Genomic DNA, 17,006 nt, shown 5'->3' with positions numbered 1-17,006 from the left:
ATGGATCTCTAGCCCATTAATCCTCCGTGGCACAGTTATCACTTGGAGAAAGCAGGGCTTTAGCTGGCCTGCAGCTCACCAACAGCTGTGCAACCTCTGCACAGCCAGAGGAAGTTTTTATGGTGTCATTAGCAACAGTCCATGATAGTGTGACAAATGAATCCTGCAACACTGCCCTTACACTCTGCACATTAATTGCATACTAAGCCACTGTACTGGTGACTTCGAACTGGGAGGATGCCATATGACCCTGAATGCCTTATGTAATTTATATAGTGGAATGTCTTTTTTCTTTAGAAGCTGTGTTCACTTGCTAGGATTTTAGGATCATGTTATAAACTTAGGACAGAGGTCAAAACAAAACCTCAGTTTCATAAATAGCAGATAAAAAGCTGCTCTGCTTCTGGAGCTGCAATTTCAATGCCCTCTCTTCAACTTCGGTGCATTATAATTTTGCCTGTGACTTTCCCTTCCAATGGATTTCTTGCTTTGGAGGACAACTCAGACAAATCAGAGCTCTCTGAGTGCTGAACGTTATGAATAGGATTGCAAATACAAACCTTTATTACAGGAAAGATGAAGCATGCTTAAACCTTCTGATTATCATCTTTAAATAGCAAGCTCTCTGTCTATAGATAGATCCAGCTACTCATTAGAGATGGGCTGGTCTGCAACAGACAAAAGCTCTGACTGCTCTGAGTCACACACAGCCTACAGTGCCACACTGGCCTCCTCCTTTTGAATGCAGGTTGAAATAAGCCTGGAATATATATCCACAATGGGAAGAGGCAGACATGAGCTCAAACAATAAAACACATCATCCTTCAATAATTAAGCTGTAGTCATACTATGAGGAAATTTTTTAACTGGTGATTTGATGTCCAAGGTAGACATTTGGGGCTTCTTACCAGTAAACCATTGGATCCATGGACTGTGATACAGCGGGAAAAAGTATGGTGGATGGAGACATCCTTCACATATGTTGGAGGGTTGTAGCCTCCTTTCTCATCCACATCTCCAGCCATATGGAAGTGAATTGGGTAATGTCCCATTGTCTGCTGGCCCATGTATTTCAGTTCTAGACCTTCGATATGAGTAGCCTTAAAATCAAGACCAATCTGGAGAACAACAGAACATCAGTCAAGTAACATGAAAGACTGTTGAGGAGGGGGAATACAAGAATAGGAAAGGTTGCACTGTATCTTCCAGGAAGATTTACCATGTGGAAGGAAGTGTATAGCTGCAGGGTGAGGAAAAGAGGGTCATGGTGGCTAAAGGGACCATGGTTGCTTTTTGATCTCCCCACTGCTGCAATGGCTACATTTAACTTAAATTTAGAAGGAAAACAACATGTATTTAATATTTCCATGAGTTTCAGTCAGCTGGGCTCAAATCAAACTCCCAGGCTGAGCACCACCAGAATCTGGGGAAAACTGGGATTGGGATATGGAGATTGTATCTCAGGTGGGTTGAGCACCAGCCTGTTTGGCTGAGCAATGTCTGCAGGGGCATGAGGTACACTTCAAAGCCAAAGGACAGGCAGCAGCAGTGGGGGTGATGTGATGTATTGGGAGAGGCTGTTTGCTCAGTGGCTGACATGAGGGATTTCTCTCTTCCTGCATCCTGGCTTTCTCCGTATGTGAAGGTGTGGCTGGGAGGAGGAATGTGCAAGCCTTACCTTGATGTGTCCCCCAAAGGTGTCGAAATCAAAGAAGGAGCATAACTTGCTGTTGTACTCATAGCACCGGCCCTCCATCTCGCCCATCACCATGATGTTGCGGCTCAGCAGCCCCACTTCTGCCCTCATGTCAACACCATCAATCACTTCACCAGTGTGGAGGTATGTTGCTTTCCCTAAAGGAACAAGATCCAGTTTCAGGGTTACTTTGCCAATGCTGCTGGTTTCCCCTTGTGCTTCCTGTGGTGGGGTTGGCATGATAATGAAAGGAGTAACTGAGTCAGCATAACCTGTTGATTGACTCTCTAAGGGAGAGAAGGCTGGAGCACAGGTGTCACCCAAGGCCTTCTGAGATATTTGCAATGGAGGAGGTGGTTTAAAGTTTCTTCATTTACCCAGGGAGTTAAACCAACAGCCTGTCAGACAAATCACATTTCCTACCTTGAAAAGGGACTGTAATCCAAAATAGAAAGATCTTGAGTGATCCAATCAGCTGTGTATGAACATTTTGCACATAGAAAACTGATGATGTAGCTACTGAAAAGTCTCAGCCTCCAAGGTTAGCACAGCACTTCTTATAGTGATTCAATGGGAGCTGCTCAGATCCCACAACACAGCCCGCTCATGGGCGAGCATCAGTCTTGCTAATGCCATAGCTGCTAATCTAAGCAAGGAGAGGTCTGAGCAGAGAGTCTTGTGAAAATTGAGGCTTGGGACAACTGCAACCCCTCCTCCAGCTTGTGGGCTGCAAAACCTATCACTGCCTGCCCTCCCAAACCTCTTAATTTCAGTTTCACCTGCATGTCTCCAACTTGCTTCACTCTGCCCTGGTGTAGTCGGAGTTGGTAGATCTTCCACCTACCCCATGCCACGTCCCCCTTTGCTATGCCAAGTCACTCATACCATCCTTTGTACAGATACCTGGCTTCATGGAAAGGTTAAAAGCACAGAAAACTTTCCCTGGCCTAACCAAGAAGGGGTGAAGTCCAGGCAGTGTGGATGTCTAGAAAGCAAAATCATCTCTTTGCTATAATTTCATTCAAACATATTCATACTCCCTCCTTCTTTCTGTGGCTTTCTGCAGAGAATGCAGTTGGAAAAAGGTTCATCTTAGTGACTACATTCTGTATTATTCCAGTAAAAATAAGTAATAAACTCTTTAAGTAAACACTGAACTTTAAGGAATGCTATACTTGTATGTATTTCATTTCAATGGAACCGTTCAAATATGTAATTAGAAACAAATGGCAAGCCTGAAGCCTGACTATCGCTGTGAAGCACTTTATGCTTAAACAGAGGTACCAAGTTAAAGGGGGGGATTTTTGAACATTGAAACAGTTTTGTGTTTAACCAAAACATGATGCTTGACTTTATAACAAAGATAAGCACACACCATTCACTCCCTCTTCTCCTGCAGCTGGGAGCAGTGCAGTTTGATGGCAATACTGGGATATGGGAAGGGTGAGGACTTTGCTTTGCTCCAAGAGTGCTGTGTTGTGGGACAGGGTTCACACCATCACATGTGCCCTCTGCCTCGGCACCTCCACCTTTAAAACTATGAAATTATGTGAAAGAACACTCTCTGCTAACTAGAGGAGTGGTGATGACAGAACATTTGGACACAGCTTTCTGCCTATGGAGGGGGGAGGATGAGGCTACTCCAAGCTCTGTGCTCAGCCCCAGAAATGAGGGGCTGCAAGAGGCCATGGGTTTGCTCCTCACCCATTTTGCAGTCACCTCCCTGGAAAGTCCTGGTCTTCCCTGTGTTGCTGCCCTGAAGCCAGTGAGCCTCATTGGATGTGTGGTCAAAACCAAACTCAGACCATCCAAAAAGCAGCTTTGCTACCCTTATTCACATACATTTAAAAAGCTGTTCTAGTAAGTGCCCTCCACACATTGAACGAGTTTGCTAAGGAGCATTGTGACTTGTTATGAAACCGGTTTTAAGCTGTTATTTTTCAGTTTCCCCCTGAGCTGACCTTTCCTTGATTTACTGAAATGCAGGAAGAAGTTCAGATAATCATAAGAACACCCTATTGGAAGCCACATCTCCAGGATTTGTGGCAGTGAAATTGGATAGGCAGTTTTGTTATTCATGCACTGAGCTCTAGAATAATAAATGTCATGCTTGCATGTATTTAATTTAATCTAACACCAGTCCAGACATGTAAAATAGGGTAAGCACTGACAGGAATGTTAAATATGGACTAACCAGTTTCTAAATATAACATCTTGGGTGCATGTTTTTCACTTTGTACTTTTGCTGACTTGGCTTGTTTGGAGATAAAAGGCGAGATGGAAACCAATTCCCTTCCAACGTAGAAGTGGATTTTGAATAATAGCTCCTTTAAAAGAGTTCTGAAAAACAAACCTCTCCTCAAGGCAGCCGGAAATTCAAGGTCCCCATGGCAATGGGGCTGTGCTCCTGAAACGGATCACAGGAGACAGCCCCTGCCATGGGAGCTCTTAGGTGCTATAAATGCTGCTGGGAACCAGCACTCCAGCAATAGGAACTTCCCATGGGGCTGGAAGCACCACAATGTGCTTTTATAGACACGTGGCACTTCCAGGGAGCTGCTGGGGCATGTTTAGTGATAGGCATGGGGAAAAAAAACAGCAAAAGAGACTGCTCCATGACGAGTTCAGGGAGTTCACCTGGGGACAGGAGCATCCCACTCTGCAGAGATACAGACTTGAAGCTCGGCTGCCAGCACAGGGAGCCTTCCCAGAGAGCAATCACAGTATCTGAGACCCTGAGACCTATAGAATCATAGAATAGTCAGGGTTGGAAAGGACCTTAAGATCATCAAGTTCCAACCCCCCTGCCATGGGCAGGGACACCTCACACCTGGCCATAGGCAAGCCCAAACCAGGGGTTTTCAAACCCCTACTGAAGTGGTTTGATACTAAAAAAGCAACACTGTGCTTTGGATGTGGGAGGAATGTGTCTGCTCCTTCAGCATCAAAGCCAACAGCTGTGATTACTCAATCACTAACAAACCCATGGGTCACTGATTCACTGTGTCCTTCTTTGGGCTCATACTTGCTGCATCCCTCATGGACAGATGCTGCCCTGCCAGAAATCCAGTCTTGTGCCATGTTATAATCTAAACCCATCAAAGCCTTGCAGTGACTTAGATAATGTCTCCCCGTAAGAGGCCTATGTGATGGACTACCAAAAATGCCCTGAGTTTGCCACTTTATTTGTAGTATCAGTGCCTCCAGGTAGCAATATGTAAATTCATGGTGAAAAGCTTCTTTAATGTGCAACCTGGCCTGGTAGATGTCTTGATCCAGAAAATATGAGGACATATCCATGCTTATTACTCAAGACAGTGACTATTAAAGTCACCAGTTCTTGGTAAGGACAAGGTAATTATGGAAAGACCATGCATTAAAATAAACATAGATGATCCACTAATCAAGGGCATGCTTATGCTAATAAAGCAATTCAAAGTAGAGTCTCTCCAAACTGTACAATGCTCCAGGACAACCTGCCATACAAACATAGCCATAAAACCTGGGTCTCAAGCCTTATCAAACCTAGGGAGGGTGGAATTTTAAAACTATTTCAGCTGCTACAGCTGTGGATGTATGCTTAGCTCTGGTGAATTGCACAGATGTCTGACAACCCTCCCAGGTACACTTATTCATTCCTAAATGCCTTAGCTTTAAACAACAAACTGCTAAATCTCCCTTTCAGAAACAGGCACCTGAACGTCTGGCTTTGGTGAAGATAAAGTGGAGCTAAGATGCTCCTGGATTTATTTTTTTTCTCTAAAGGGTCTTTTGTTCTTCTTTGGGCTCTCTAAGGCCAAGACCTTCTCTTTCATGATCTTTAAACATTTCCTAAACAAGAGTTTTTTAAAGGAAATGCTAAACACAAACTTGTATGTTTCACCCATGTAAACCAGTGACAGCGAATCCTTCAGGGCATCTTTCTAATCAGTGCAATTCATTGTAGATGCCATCCCAGGCCTCTTGTCAGGTTTAGCGTTTTTGCCAGATATTTATCAGCACTGGTGGTAATGCCCTTATTCCTTATATTTAATAACCAACAAATGTTCACACAGACATCCTGTCAAATCCTCATTATTCTGAATTATCTTGATGCTATTGCATCCCTAAGCCACAAGCCTGTAATGGAACACAGCATGATTTGCATGAGTTGATCAGCTTCTTGAGTCATACAGTATAACCTGATGTCTTAACAAATAAATATTCCTTGTATTCCTAACTTTCACATGGAAAACTAAGTTTACAGTAAAAAAAACAAAACCAAAACCAAAAACCTACAAAGCAAAACATATAGCAGAAAGGATGAAACTTTATAAGGAGTTCAGAGCTAAGTCTTTTGGGGATATTTTCCTGCTGGGTAACTCATCCTATTACAGCCCTTCATCCCTTTTCTCCTTCAAGATCCTGCATGGTATCCTGCAAAGGTTGGAAATACACCCTCTGTTGTAGAAGTGTGAAGAGCCTTGATTTAACAGGGATATTATTAAGCGAATTATTAAATGCTCTATTGGATCAAAGCCTCTGTAGCTGTTTGGTTTCAAGGCTGAAACAAGTGGATCTTACTGCTGCAGACGGGTGCAACAGGAAGATTGATGTGTGTCCTGGGTTCAGCAGTAGCAGTCATGTTTTTTCCTTTGTGTTAACTGGTGCAGTGCTGTGTTTTGACTTCTAGTTTTGAGAACAGCGTTGGTGAAGCCGATGTTTTCGGTTGTTGCTAAGTGATGTTTACCCTGACCAAGGACTTTGTGAGGCTCATGCTCTGCCAGGGAGGAGGGGAAGCTGTGAGGAAGCAGAGACGGGGCGCCTGACCCGGGCTAGCCGGGGAGGTATTCCATACCACAGCACGTCATGCCCGGGGTGGGGGGTAACTGGGAGTTGCCCGGAAGGACAGGAGCTTCCGGGTGGAACTCGTTTTCTTGGCCGGTGGTATCGTATTCTCTTCCCTTGTTATTTTCCCTTATCATTGTTTTAGCTGATAGTAGCGGTAGTGATTTGTTGCTGGACTGTTCTTGTCTCAACCCGTAGGAGTTGCACTCTCTCGATCCTCCTCCCCGTTCCTCCGGGAGCGGGGAAGGGGAGAGCCCCGGTGCAGGGAGGGGGGGGGAGACGAACACGGACCTTGATTGTTGTCAGCTTGGCACCACTCACTGGGAGTGAGTGAACAAGTTACCTGACTGGGTTTAAACCACGACAGTTCTTTTTGGCGCCCAACGTGGGGCTCGAGGGGTTGAGATAAGAACAGATCTGACTGGATTGATAGTCACTCGTCACAATGCTGATTTATTGGCTCTCAAGGTTTTTCCTCTTGATCTCACAGTTTCAGTATACCATATCTTACGTCCATCCGGTATTGGCTGTATTAGTGTTTTTCAAGTGTGGGGCTTGGGCTAAGGTTTTTATCCCATTTTACTTTATGGTAATGACTTGTAATACAATAGAATCATTGATCATGAAACTGATCTGGTTTATGTTCCCAGTGTGGTCACCACCTTTATACTTTGGGAGGTATATGATGGAGGTGCTTAGCAATTACACATCTTTTTTCTCCTTCTCAGGTGCTCAACCTGTGAAGGAGACATCCTTTTACCCTCCTAGTCGTCCCCCCAGACCATTTACATTTGAGAGTTTTGAATTTTTTAAATGGCCTTTTAATGCTCTTGAGACTTGTTTGCTGATGGTGATGGGAATCACCATGCTAACACGCATACAGAGTGTGTTTTGCCCACTACTGATTTCAAGAGTTAAGCAGATTCAGGTTTGGGTCTTGTCTGGGGTCAAACGACGATGTAGGAGGACCGAGAGATTTTCCCAGAGGCTGGACAGCCATGAGTGGCAGGGTGTGTGGGATAGTATGGGCAAGTATCTAGGTCAGTGGGCCCCTCCAGTATTTTGGAATTTCACTACCGAACAACTGCAAAATCCAGAAGAATTAGTAAAACACTTAAATGAGGTGTGTGGTCATTCTGGCCATACCAGAGATGGACAAATCACGGCAACGTGCTGGGGCTTGGCCTATGCTTACAGGGCCTTGTTCAACACTATTCAGCACCTTCAAAAGGAAAAGAATGTCGGCGGATTTGAGGGCAAAGCGACAGTCGCTACTCAAACTTTGGCTGCAATGAACTGCGCAGCTACCCCAGTGGCAAGTACAGCAGCTGCTCAAACTTCAACTGCAACAGACAGCGCGGTTACCCCAGCTCCAAGCACGGTAGCTACACCACCCCCAGCAACAAGTACAGTCGCTACTCAAACCACAGTGATAATCACTGCAGCCAAACCAGAGGACCAATTCGTACCAATATCAGTTGCCCCTGTACGCAAGAGAACAAGCAAAAAGGAGGCAAAAAGGGTGAAGCGAGATGAAGAACCAATGAATTCACCACCCGGTCCAGAATCTGATCAGGAGTCATCCTCACATGACGAAGAAGAAGAAGAAGTAACTTCTCGACCTCGGACCTCAACCGAGCTGCGGAATATGCGAAAAGATTTTACCCGTCAACCAGGGGAGCACATCATCACCTGGTTACTCCGATGCTGGGACAATGGGGCCGATGGTCACGAACTAGAAGGTACAGAAGCCAAGCAGCTGGGATCACTTGCTAGAGAAGGGGGAATTGACAAAGCAATTGCAAGAGAGAAAAAGTCCCTCAGCCTTTGGAGGAGGCTCTTGGCAGCTGTGAAAGAAAGGTTTCCGTACAAGGACGATGTTACGAGTCGTTCGGCCAAGTGGACTACTATAGACAAAGGCATCCAGTCTCTGAGGGAATCGGCCATCGTAGAGATGATCTATCACATCAAGCCGAATAACGGGGATACACCTATAGATCCAGATGAAGTTGAATGTACACGACCCATGTGGCGAAAACTTACACGGAATGCACCGTCATCATATGCCCATTCATTGGCAACAGTGACCTGGAATGACATAGTACCACTAACAGTGGATGAAATGGTTCATAAACTCCGAGAGTTCGAAGACAATCTCACTCCTTCCATCATCTCAGCTGTGAAAAAACTGTCCCAGGACCTCGACAAATTGAGGGACGATGTATCTGATTTATCCAGCTCCTCACGTGTACCAACACGCGTCTCAGCTATTAACAAAAGACGTCCTATTGTTCAAGAGAGGAGATACAGAAGGTATACGCCACGGGGTACCCTATGGTTTTACCTGCTGGATCACGGAGAAGACATGACAAAGTGGGATGGAAAACCTACTTCAGCTTTGGAGGAACGGGTGAGTGAACTGAAGAGGGGAGCAAGGGCCAAGACTGATCGTCCCATGAGAGCTACGGCTTCAGTCTCTGGTGAGCAGTTTCCCAGATGGAGTGGAAGAGCTGATTTTACTCCAGCTCCTGTGATAACGAAGAATAATCCCTTTCAACACGACTTAAGTGTCCAATGCTGTGACGACCATTAGAGGGGCCCTGCCTCCAGCCAGGTGGAGGTAGGGGACAATCGGATTTACTGGACTGTGTGGATCAGATGGCCTGGCACATCAGTCCCACAGAAGTATAAGGCTCTAGTAGATACCGGTGCACAGTGTACCCTGATGCCATCAAGCTGTCAAGGGGTGGAACCCATCTATATTTCTGGAGTAACAGGAGGATCCCAAGAGTTGACTGTGCTGGAGGCTGAAATCAGCCTGACTGGGAGGGAGTGGCAAAAGCACCCTATTGTGACTGGTCCAGAGGCTCCATGCATCCTCGGCATAGACTACCTCAAGAGAGGGTACTTCAAAGACCCAAAAGGGTACCGGTGGGCTTTTGGTATTGCTGCTTTGGAGACTGAGGAAATTGAGCAGCTGTCCACCTTGCCTGGTCTCTCAGAAGATCCCTCTGCTGTGGGGTTGCTGAAAGTTGAAGAACAACAAGTGCCAATTGCGACCACAACAGTGCACCGGCGGCAATATCGCACCAACCGAGACTCCCTGATTCCCATCCATCAGCTGATCCGTAGACTGGAGAGTCAGGGGGTGATCAGCAGGACCCGCTCACCCTTCAATAGCCCCATATGGCCAGTGCGAAAGTCTAATGGAGAATGGAGACTAACAGTAGACTATCGTGGCCTGAATGAAGTCACACCACCATTGAGTGCTGCCGTACCGGACATGCTAGAACTTCAGTATGAACTAGAGTCAAAAGCAGCCAAGTGGTATGCCACGATTGATATTGCCAATGCATTTTTCTCCATTCCTTTGGCAGCAGAGTGCAGGCCCCAGTTTGCTTTTACTTGGAGGGGTGTCCAGTTCACTTGGAACCGACTGCCCCAGGGGTGGAAACACAGCCCTACCATTTGCCATGGACTGATCCAGACTGCACTGGAACAGGGGCAAGCTCCAGAACACCTGCAATACATTGATGACATTATTGTGTGGGGCGATACAGCGGAAGAAGTCTTTGAGAAAGGGAGGAAAATAATCCAAATCCTGCTGAAAGCCGGTTTTGCCATAAAACGGAGTAAGGTCAAGGGACCTGCACAGGAGATTCAATTTTTGGGAATAAAATGGCAAGATGGACGTAGACAGATCCCCACAGATGTGATCAACAAGATAACAGCAATGTCTCCACCAACTAATAAGAAAGAAACGCAAGCTTTCTTGGGTGCAGTGGGGTTCTGGAGAATGCACATCCCAAATTACAGTTCGATTGTAAGCCCTCTCTATCATGTGACCCGGAAGAAGAATGATTTTAAATGGGGCCCTGAGCAGCAACAAGCCTTTGAGCAAATTAAACGCGAGATAGTTCATGCAGTAGCCCTTGGACCAGTCCGAACCGGACCAGATGTAAAAAATGTGCTGTACACTGCAGCTGGGGAGAACGGTCCTACCTGGAGCCTCTGGCAGAAAGCTCCAGGGGAGACTCGAGGTCGACCCCTCGGCTTTTGGAGTCGGGGATACAAAGGATCTGAGGCCAGCTATACCCCAACTGAGAAAGAGATACTGGCAGCCTATGAAGGGGTTCGAGCTGCTTCGGAAGTGATTGGCACTGAAGCACAGCTCCTCCTGGCACCCCGGCTGCCCGTGCTGGGCTGGATGTTCAAAGGCAGGGTCTCCTCTACACATCATGCAACTGATGCTACATGGAGTAAATGGGCTGCACTAATTACACAACGAACTCGAATAGGAAATCCCAGTCGTCCAGGCATTCTAGAAGTCATCATGGACTGGCCAGAGGGCAAAGATTTCGGAATGTCACCAGAGGAGGAGGTGGTGCGTGCTGAAGAGGCCCCACCATATAATAAACTGTCAGAAAGTGAAAAGCAGTATGCCTTGTTTACTGATGGCTCTTGCCGTATTGTGGGAAAGCATCGGAGATGGAAGGCAGCTGTATGGAGTCCTGGACGACAAGTTGCAGAAACTGCTGAAGGAGAGGGTGAATCGAGTCAATTTGCCGAGGTGAAAGCCATCCAGCTGGCCCTGGACATTGCTGAACGAGAAAAGTGGCCAGTACTTTATCTCTATACTGACTCATGGATGGTGGCAAATGCCCTGTGGGGGTGGTTGAAGCAATGGAAGCAGAGCAACTGGCAACGCAGAGGTAAACCCATCTGGGCTGCTGCACTGTGGAAAGATATTGCTGCCCGGGTGCAGAATCTGGTGGTGAAGGTACGTCATGTAGATGCCCATGTACCCAAGAGTCGGGCCACTGAGGAACACCAGAACAACCAACAAGTGGATAAAGCGGCTAAGATTGAAGTGGCTCAGATGGACTTAGATTGGCAACATAAAGGTGAATTATTTTTGGCCCGGTGGGCCCATGACACTTCAGGCCATCAGGGCAGAGATGCAACATATAGATGGGCCCGTGACCGAGGGGTGGACTTAACAATGGACACTATTGCCCAGGTTATTCATGAGTGTGAAACATGTGCTGCAATTAAACAAGCCAAGCGGTTAAAGCCTCTTTGGTATGGAGGACGATGGTTGAAATATAAATATGGGGAGGCCTGGCAGATTGACTATATCACACTGCCACCAACCCGCCAAGGCAAGCGCCATGTGCTTACCATGGTGGAAGCAACCACCGGGTGGCTGGAAACATACGCTGTGCCCCATGCCACTGCCCGGAACACCATCCTGGGCCTTGAGAAACAGATTTTGTGGCGACACGGCACCCCAGAGAGAATTGAGTCAGACAATGGGACTCATTTCCGGAATAACCTTATAGATATTTGGGCCAAAGAGCATGGCATTGAGTGGGTATATCACATCCCCTACCATGCACCAGCCTCTGGGAAAATCGAACGGTACAATGGGCTGTTAAAAACTACACTGAGAGCGATGGGTGGGGGAACTTTCAAGCATTGGGATACACATTTACCAAAGGCCACCTGGTTGGTCAACACCAGAGGATCTGCCAACAGGGCTGGCCCAGCCCAGTCAGAACTTTTACATATTGTAGAGGGGGACAGAGTTCCCGTGGTGCATATGAAGAATTTGCTGGGGAAGACAGTCTGGGTTATTCCTGCTTCAGGTAAAGGCAAACCCACTCGTGGGATTGCTTTTGCTCAGGGACCTGGATATACTTGGTGGGTAATGCGGGAAGATGGGGAAGTCCGATGTATACCTCAAGGGGATTTGATATTAGGGGAAAACAGCCAGTGAACTCAATTGTATGCTGTTGCCTGCTGTGTAATGCTTTTATAGCCCATCAACTAGATGTCTCCAGGTCACCAGCGACTGGCCCTGACTTCCCTCCAGCCATCATCCCAACAGAGAATGAACTTGGAACATCATGGACCGAATGGACTCGGCAGCATTATAGGGATTGGTCCATGCACTAAGAAAATGATTTTTTTTTCCTCTTGGTCTGTATGTATATGGATGTATATATGTGAGAGAGCGATGGTGTATTGAAAATGTGGGATCTGAGCACGACGTGAATGGTATGGAATAAGGGGTGGATAATGTCCTGGGTTCAGCAGTAGCAGTCATGTTTTTTCCTTTGTGTTAACTGGTGCAGTGCTGTGTTTTGACTTCTAGTTTTGAGAACAGCGTTGGTGAAGCCGATGTTTTCGGTTGTTGCTAAGTGATGTTTACCCTGACCAAGGACTTTGTGAGGCTCATGCTCTGCCAGGGAGGAGGGGAAGCTGTGAGGAAGCAGAGACGGGGCGCCTGACCCGGGCTAGCCGGGGAGGTATTCCATACCACAGCACGTCATGCCCGGGGTGGGGGGTAACTGGGAGTTGCCCGGAAGGACAGGAGCTTCCGGGTGGAACTCGTTTTCTTGGCCGGTGGTATCGTATTCTCTTCCCTTGTTATTTTCCCTTATCATTGTTTTAGCTGATAGTAGCGGTAGTGATTTGTTGCTGGACTGTTCTTGTCTCAACCCGTAGGAGTTGCACTCTCTCGATCCTCCTCCCCGTTCCTCCGGGAGCGGGGAAGGGGAGAGCCCCGGTGCAGGGAGGGGGGGGGAGACGAACACGGACCTTGATTGTTGTCAGCTTGGCACCACTCACTGGGAGTGAGTGAACAAGTTACCTGACTGGGTTTAAACCACGACAATGTGGACTAGGGAAAATGCATCTGCTCATGCTGGCTTTAACTGAGCACTGAGAGGTCTGTGTTTTATCCCAGTGCCAGTGTCACACTCTTTCCTAAGGCCACTCCTGTCCCGTCTCACACCCTCCTTCTAGAGCAGCTACTTGGCAATGTACTAACATACTTCTGTAAATGCTAGGGTTTCCTTCTCCAAATGTCCAGGTTTTTCCTCTCCTTATGCTGACATTTAAGTTCTTGTAGCTGGGATGGGAAGATTAGGCAGGTCTAGCGGACAAAGAGATCAATTCCTTACTTAAATCAGGCCCAAACTCAACTCTTCTGAACTGCTATGTCAACTTGAGTATGCTTCTGTCAACTTTGCTTCCAGGCAATACCCAGGGGCAGAAGAAAGAGCTCAGAAAGACTGTTTGAAAGGGCCATATCACAACATTTCCTGCCCAGCCTTAAAGCACCAGGGTTGGCTTAAAAAAAAAAGAGTTTCTGGCAAGTTCCAGACAAAATGATGCCAACTTCTAAACAGAACCCCCTAAATCTCTAAAAGTATCTGAATTTTGATAGCAGAGTAACTTCTCCCATCCTTATAGAACAAGGTGAATGCCAACACAGGCTGTGAAGTTTAGATAACTATGGATTTACGTTTTTTATTCATGAACAAGATCACTGTAAACTCTATCTCTCTCTAGTATTTGCAATCCAATAGGCAGGATTTATGATATGTGTGTTTGTAATCATAGATTCACCAGTATGTGGGGTAACTGGAGCAATTATGCAAGGTACAAACAGTTTTTTCATGCTTTATCAAAAGCATATAGGAGCACAAAAGAGCATTTCATCATTTTTGTTCCATGGTGAAACTTATCAGCATTAGTAGTAACTTCATACAGAGCAACCAAGATGAAGATAAGACTTGTTTCCCAGGGAAACTACACAAAATACTTGATCTTTCCTACTATCCAATTCTATCACAGCAACACAACCCTTCCTTCCTTCCTCCTCCCTCCCTCTGCCCTATACTGTTGTCCCTCCCCAAACCTTGTGAAGTTGGAAGATCAAACAGTTTTAATCTGTTCCCACAGAGAAAATAACCTAAGCACAAAAATGACAAGCAAAAACCAAAGGAGGCAAGAGAACAAAAAAAGTTCCATTTAAGTGAGTGACCATTTGATGGGGAGCAGGACCTGCAGAGCTAAGTCCTCATGCAAAGCAGGCTTACACATGGAAGCCACAGTTTTGACATTAATGTAATTACTCCAATAAAGGAGGGCATAAGGTCAGTGCCTGGATGCCCTCCACAACTTTCTACACTGTGATTTGCAGAAGTCCACAGCTAGACAACTAAATCCTACTAAACCCTGTCGGCAATTCAGTATTAACACTCTTAAGCTGTTTTGCAAGACCAACTTCTAATCAATCCATTCCTAGCATGTAAAGAAAGGGTGAGTTTTCAGCAGAAAGTATCAAATATAAATAGGACATGAGCTAACAAGTGAATTTGATTTAGTTGGCACAATACGCTAAACTGTGTCTACCAAAATATTATTAAACAATGACAGCATCAATTACAATCAAACCTTAGTATGCCAAGCGGCTGCAACACTAAATTGTCTGTCCACAAAGCAAATGTTTTCTGCCTTTTTTTAAACAGAGACTCTTCAGTAGTTCAGACCTGACATTGAGGTTTTGCTTAAAAAAAAACAAACAAAAAAAACAAATTGGAAAAAAGGAGAAAAGATTAAAAGGAAACAAATCATCATGGGTAGGAATGGTTTTATCATTTGTCTTTCAAAGGGCAGACTTCTGGAGTTTTCAGCTCTTAAACTAAACCTCTTAGGGAAAATCAAGACATGCCACTTACTACAAATTACATTCCTCTGAGACCCCACATATAAATGTATCTGTGTGGATGTTTTCTTCTCAAATGGAGCAAAACAATCTTGTATCTCACATAGCAAAAGGCAGATGGGTATTTATGTTAAATACCTTCTTCATGCAATTAAGAGCTTAATGTGTCATACAAGCACAGGTTGTGCTCACCTGTGCTAAGGCTAGAAGCAAGCCCACTGCTTTTGCCAGCTATTTTTCTGTGCTTGCACTCTGTCAACCGATCCTCATTAACACAATGGATGATGTGCCACTGGAAAAAATAAAGCCTTATCAAAAGGAGCAAGACCAGCAGGTCAAAAGAGGTGATCCTGCCCCTCTACTCTGCTCTTGTGAGACCTCACTTGGAGCATTGTGTGCAGTTCTGGTGTCCTCAACATAAAAAGGACATGGAACTGTTGGAACGAGTCCAGAGGAGGGCCATGAGGCTGATCAGGGGACTGGAGCACCTCCCGTATGAAGACAGGCTGAGGAAGTTGGGGCTGTTCAGCCTGGCGAAGAGAAGGCTGCGTGGAGACCTCATAGCAGCCTTCCAGTGTCTGAAGGGGGCCTATAGGGATGCTGGGGAGGGACTGTTCATTAGGGACTGTAGTGAAAGGACAAGGAGTGATGGGTTCAAACTTAAACAGGGGAGATTTAGGTTAGATATAAGGAAGAAGTTCTTTACTGTGAGGGTGGTGAGGCACTGGCACAGGTTGCCCAGAGACGTTGTGGTTTCCCCATCCCTGGCAGTGTTCAAGGCCAGATTGGACAAGGCCTTGAGCAACCTGGTCCAGTGGAAGGTGTCCCTGCCCATGGCAGGGGGGTTGGAACTGGATGATCTTAAGGTCCTTCCCAACCCAAACCATTTTATGATTCTATGATTTAACAGAAGTCTCACAGGTAATTAACTGAACCACCATAAGTTTTATCAAAGTCAGTACCTAATCACAGGATGGTGGATTCATATGTGCATACCTGTGTGCAGACCAATTTCAATGCAAGCCAAACACTCAGAGTGGTGGTATTTGCCTCCTCCAGCAATGAACACACTTTGAAACCCACCACTATGGTACTGCTGCCGGCTGTGCAGGCTGTGGGAAGCTACAGGCATCGCAGAGGGGAGGAGGCATAGAGAGCACCCACCCCGTGGCTCATTTTGGCTACCTGCATGTCATGGCACAGGGCAATGGATGAAGTTACATCATGGCTGGGGAAAGAGCAGCTCAGGGATCTCTTGGCTCCTGAAAGCTAGGGAACAATCTCAGCCACACCCAGGGTTTATTTCATCTAAGCTGAACTTAGATTCAGACAGATTATTTTATTTTCTAGTGTGAATGTGCTTTTGTTAACATGAAAGTTGGATGCAATTTTTATTCCTGGAGTAGATTTTGCCTTGATTTATATAATCAGTGAAATCCCATTGACGTCAATGGAGTTGCCTGGATATAAGTAAGGGCAGGCTTTGGCCCCAGTGTTCATGTCATTTGTGGTAATAAAAAGAATGTCCTAATTCTCCTAAAGAGTAATTGGAGAGTAAAAGCACAATTACTTTAACAAGTGTTTCCACTGCTTCTTTACTTAAAATTCACATGAACTTTTTGTTGTTTTCAACCCTTTCTTCATTTCCTTAAACTTAATTGCCATCGTTGCAGAAGATAACTGTAACTTTATGAATTTCACAGATTCAGTAGATTATGGGAAGCCTAAAGAGAAATATTCCCATGTCATCTTTATTTTCACTGACGATCTTCCAAGATCATCTTCATGATGTGGCTTGTATTATGCTACTCTGGCACAGTTTTTCCAATAGCTCAAAAGTTGCTCAAGAAAAATATTCAGCTTTGAAAGTGCTAGACATTTTAAGTCATAAGACTATGATACATTCAAACTGTGAACAACATTTTTCTTGGCTTGATGAACACTTCTCTTCAGGGCCAAACAGCA

General features: G+C 45.7%; 1 protein-coding gene across 2 annotated transcripts in view; it reads right to left on the bottom strand.

Annotated features, from left to right (window-relative positions):
- The window catches only part of CEMIP (cell migration inducing hyaluronidase 1), a 62,757-nt gene that overhangs the window by 28,993 nt on the left and 16,758 nt on the right, over window positions 1–17,006 (bottom strand). For both annotated transcript variants that reach the window (XM_061446815.1, XM_061446816.1), the window contains exons 11-12: window positions 1,679–1,854; window positions 909–1,118 (exon numbers count right to left, since the gene is read on the bottom strand). In XM_061446815.1, the coding sequence (XP_061302799.1) occupies window positions 909–1,118; window positions 1,679–1,854 (386 nt within the window). The remainder of the gene's footprint in view (window positions 1–908; window positions 1,119–1,678; window positions 1,855–17,006) is intronic.

The sequence above is a fragment of the Pezoporus flaviventris genome, unplaced genomic scaffold (genome assembly GCF_033815535.1).
Source record: "Pezoporus flaviventris isolate CSIRO_AGI_PZ_B2104156 unplaced genomic scaffold, CSIRO_AGI_Pfla_v1 ptg000006l, whole genome shotgun sequence".
Taxonomy (NCBI): domain Eukaryota; kingdom Metazoa; phylum Chordata; class Aves; order Psittaciformes; family Psittacidae; genus Pezoporus; species Pezoporus flaviventris.
Note: the sequence above shows the minus strand (reverse complement) of the source record. Positions and strands in the feature narration are given on the sequence as shown.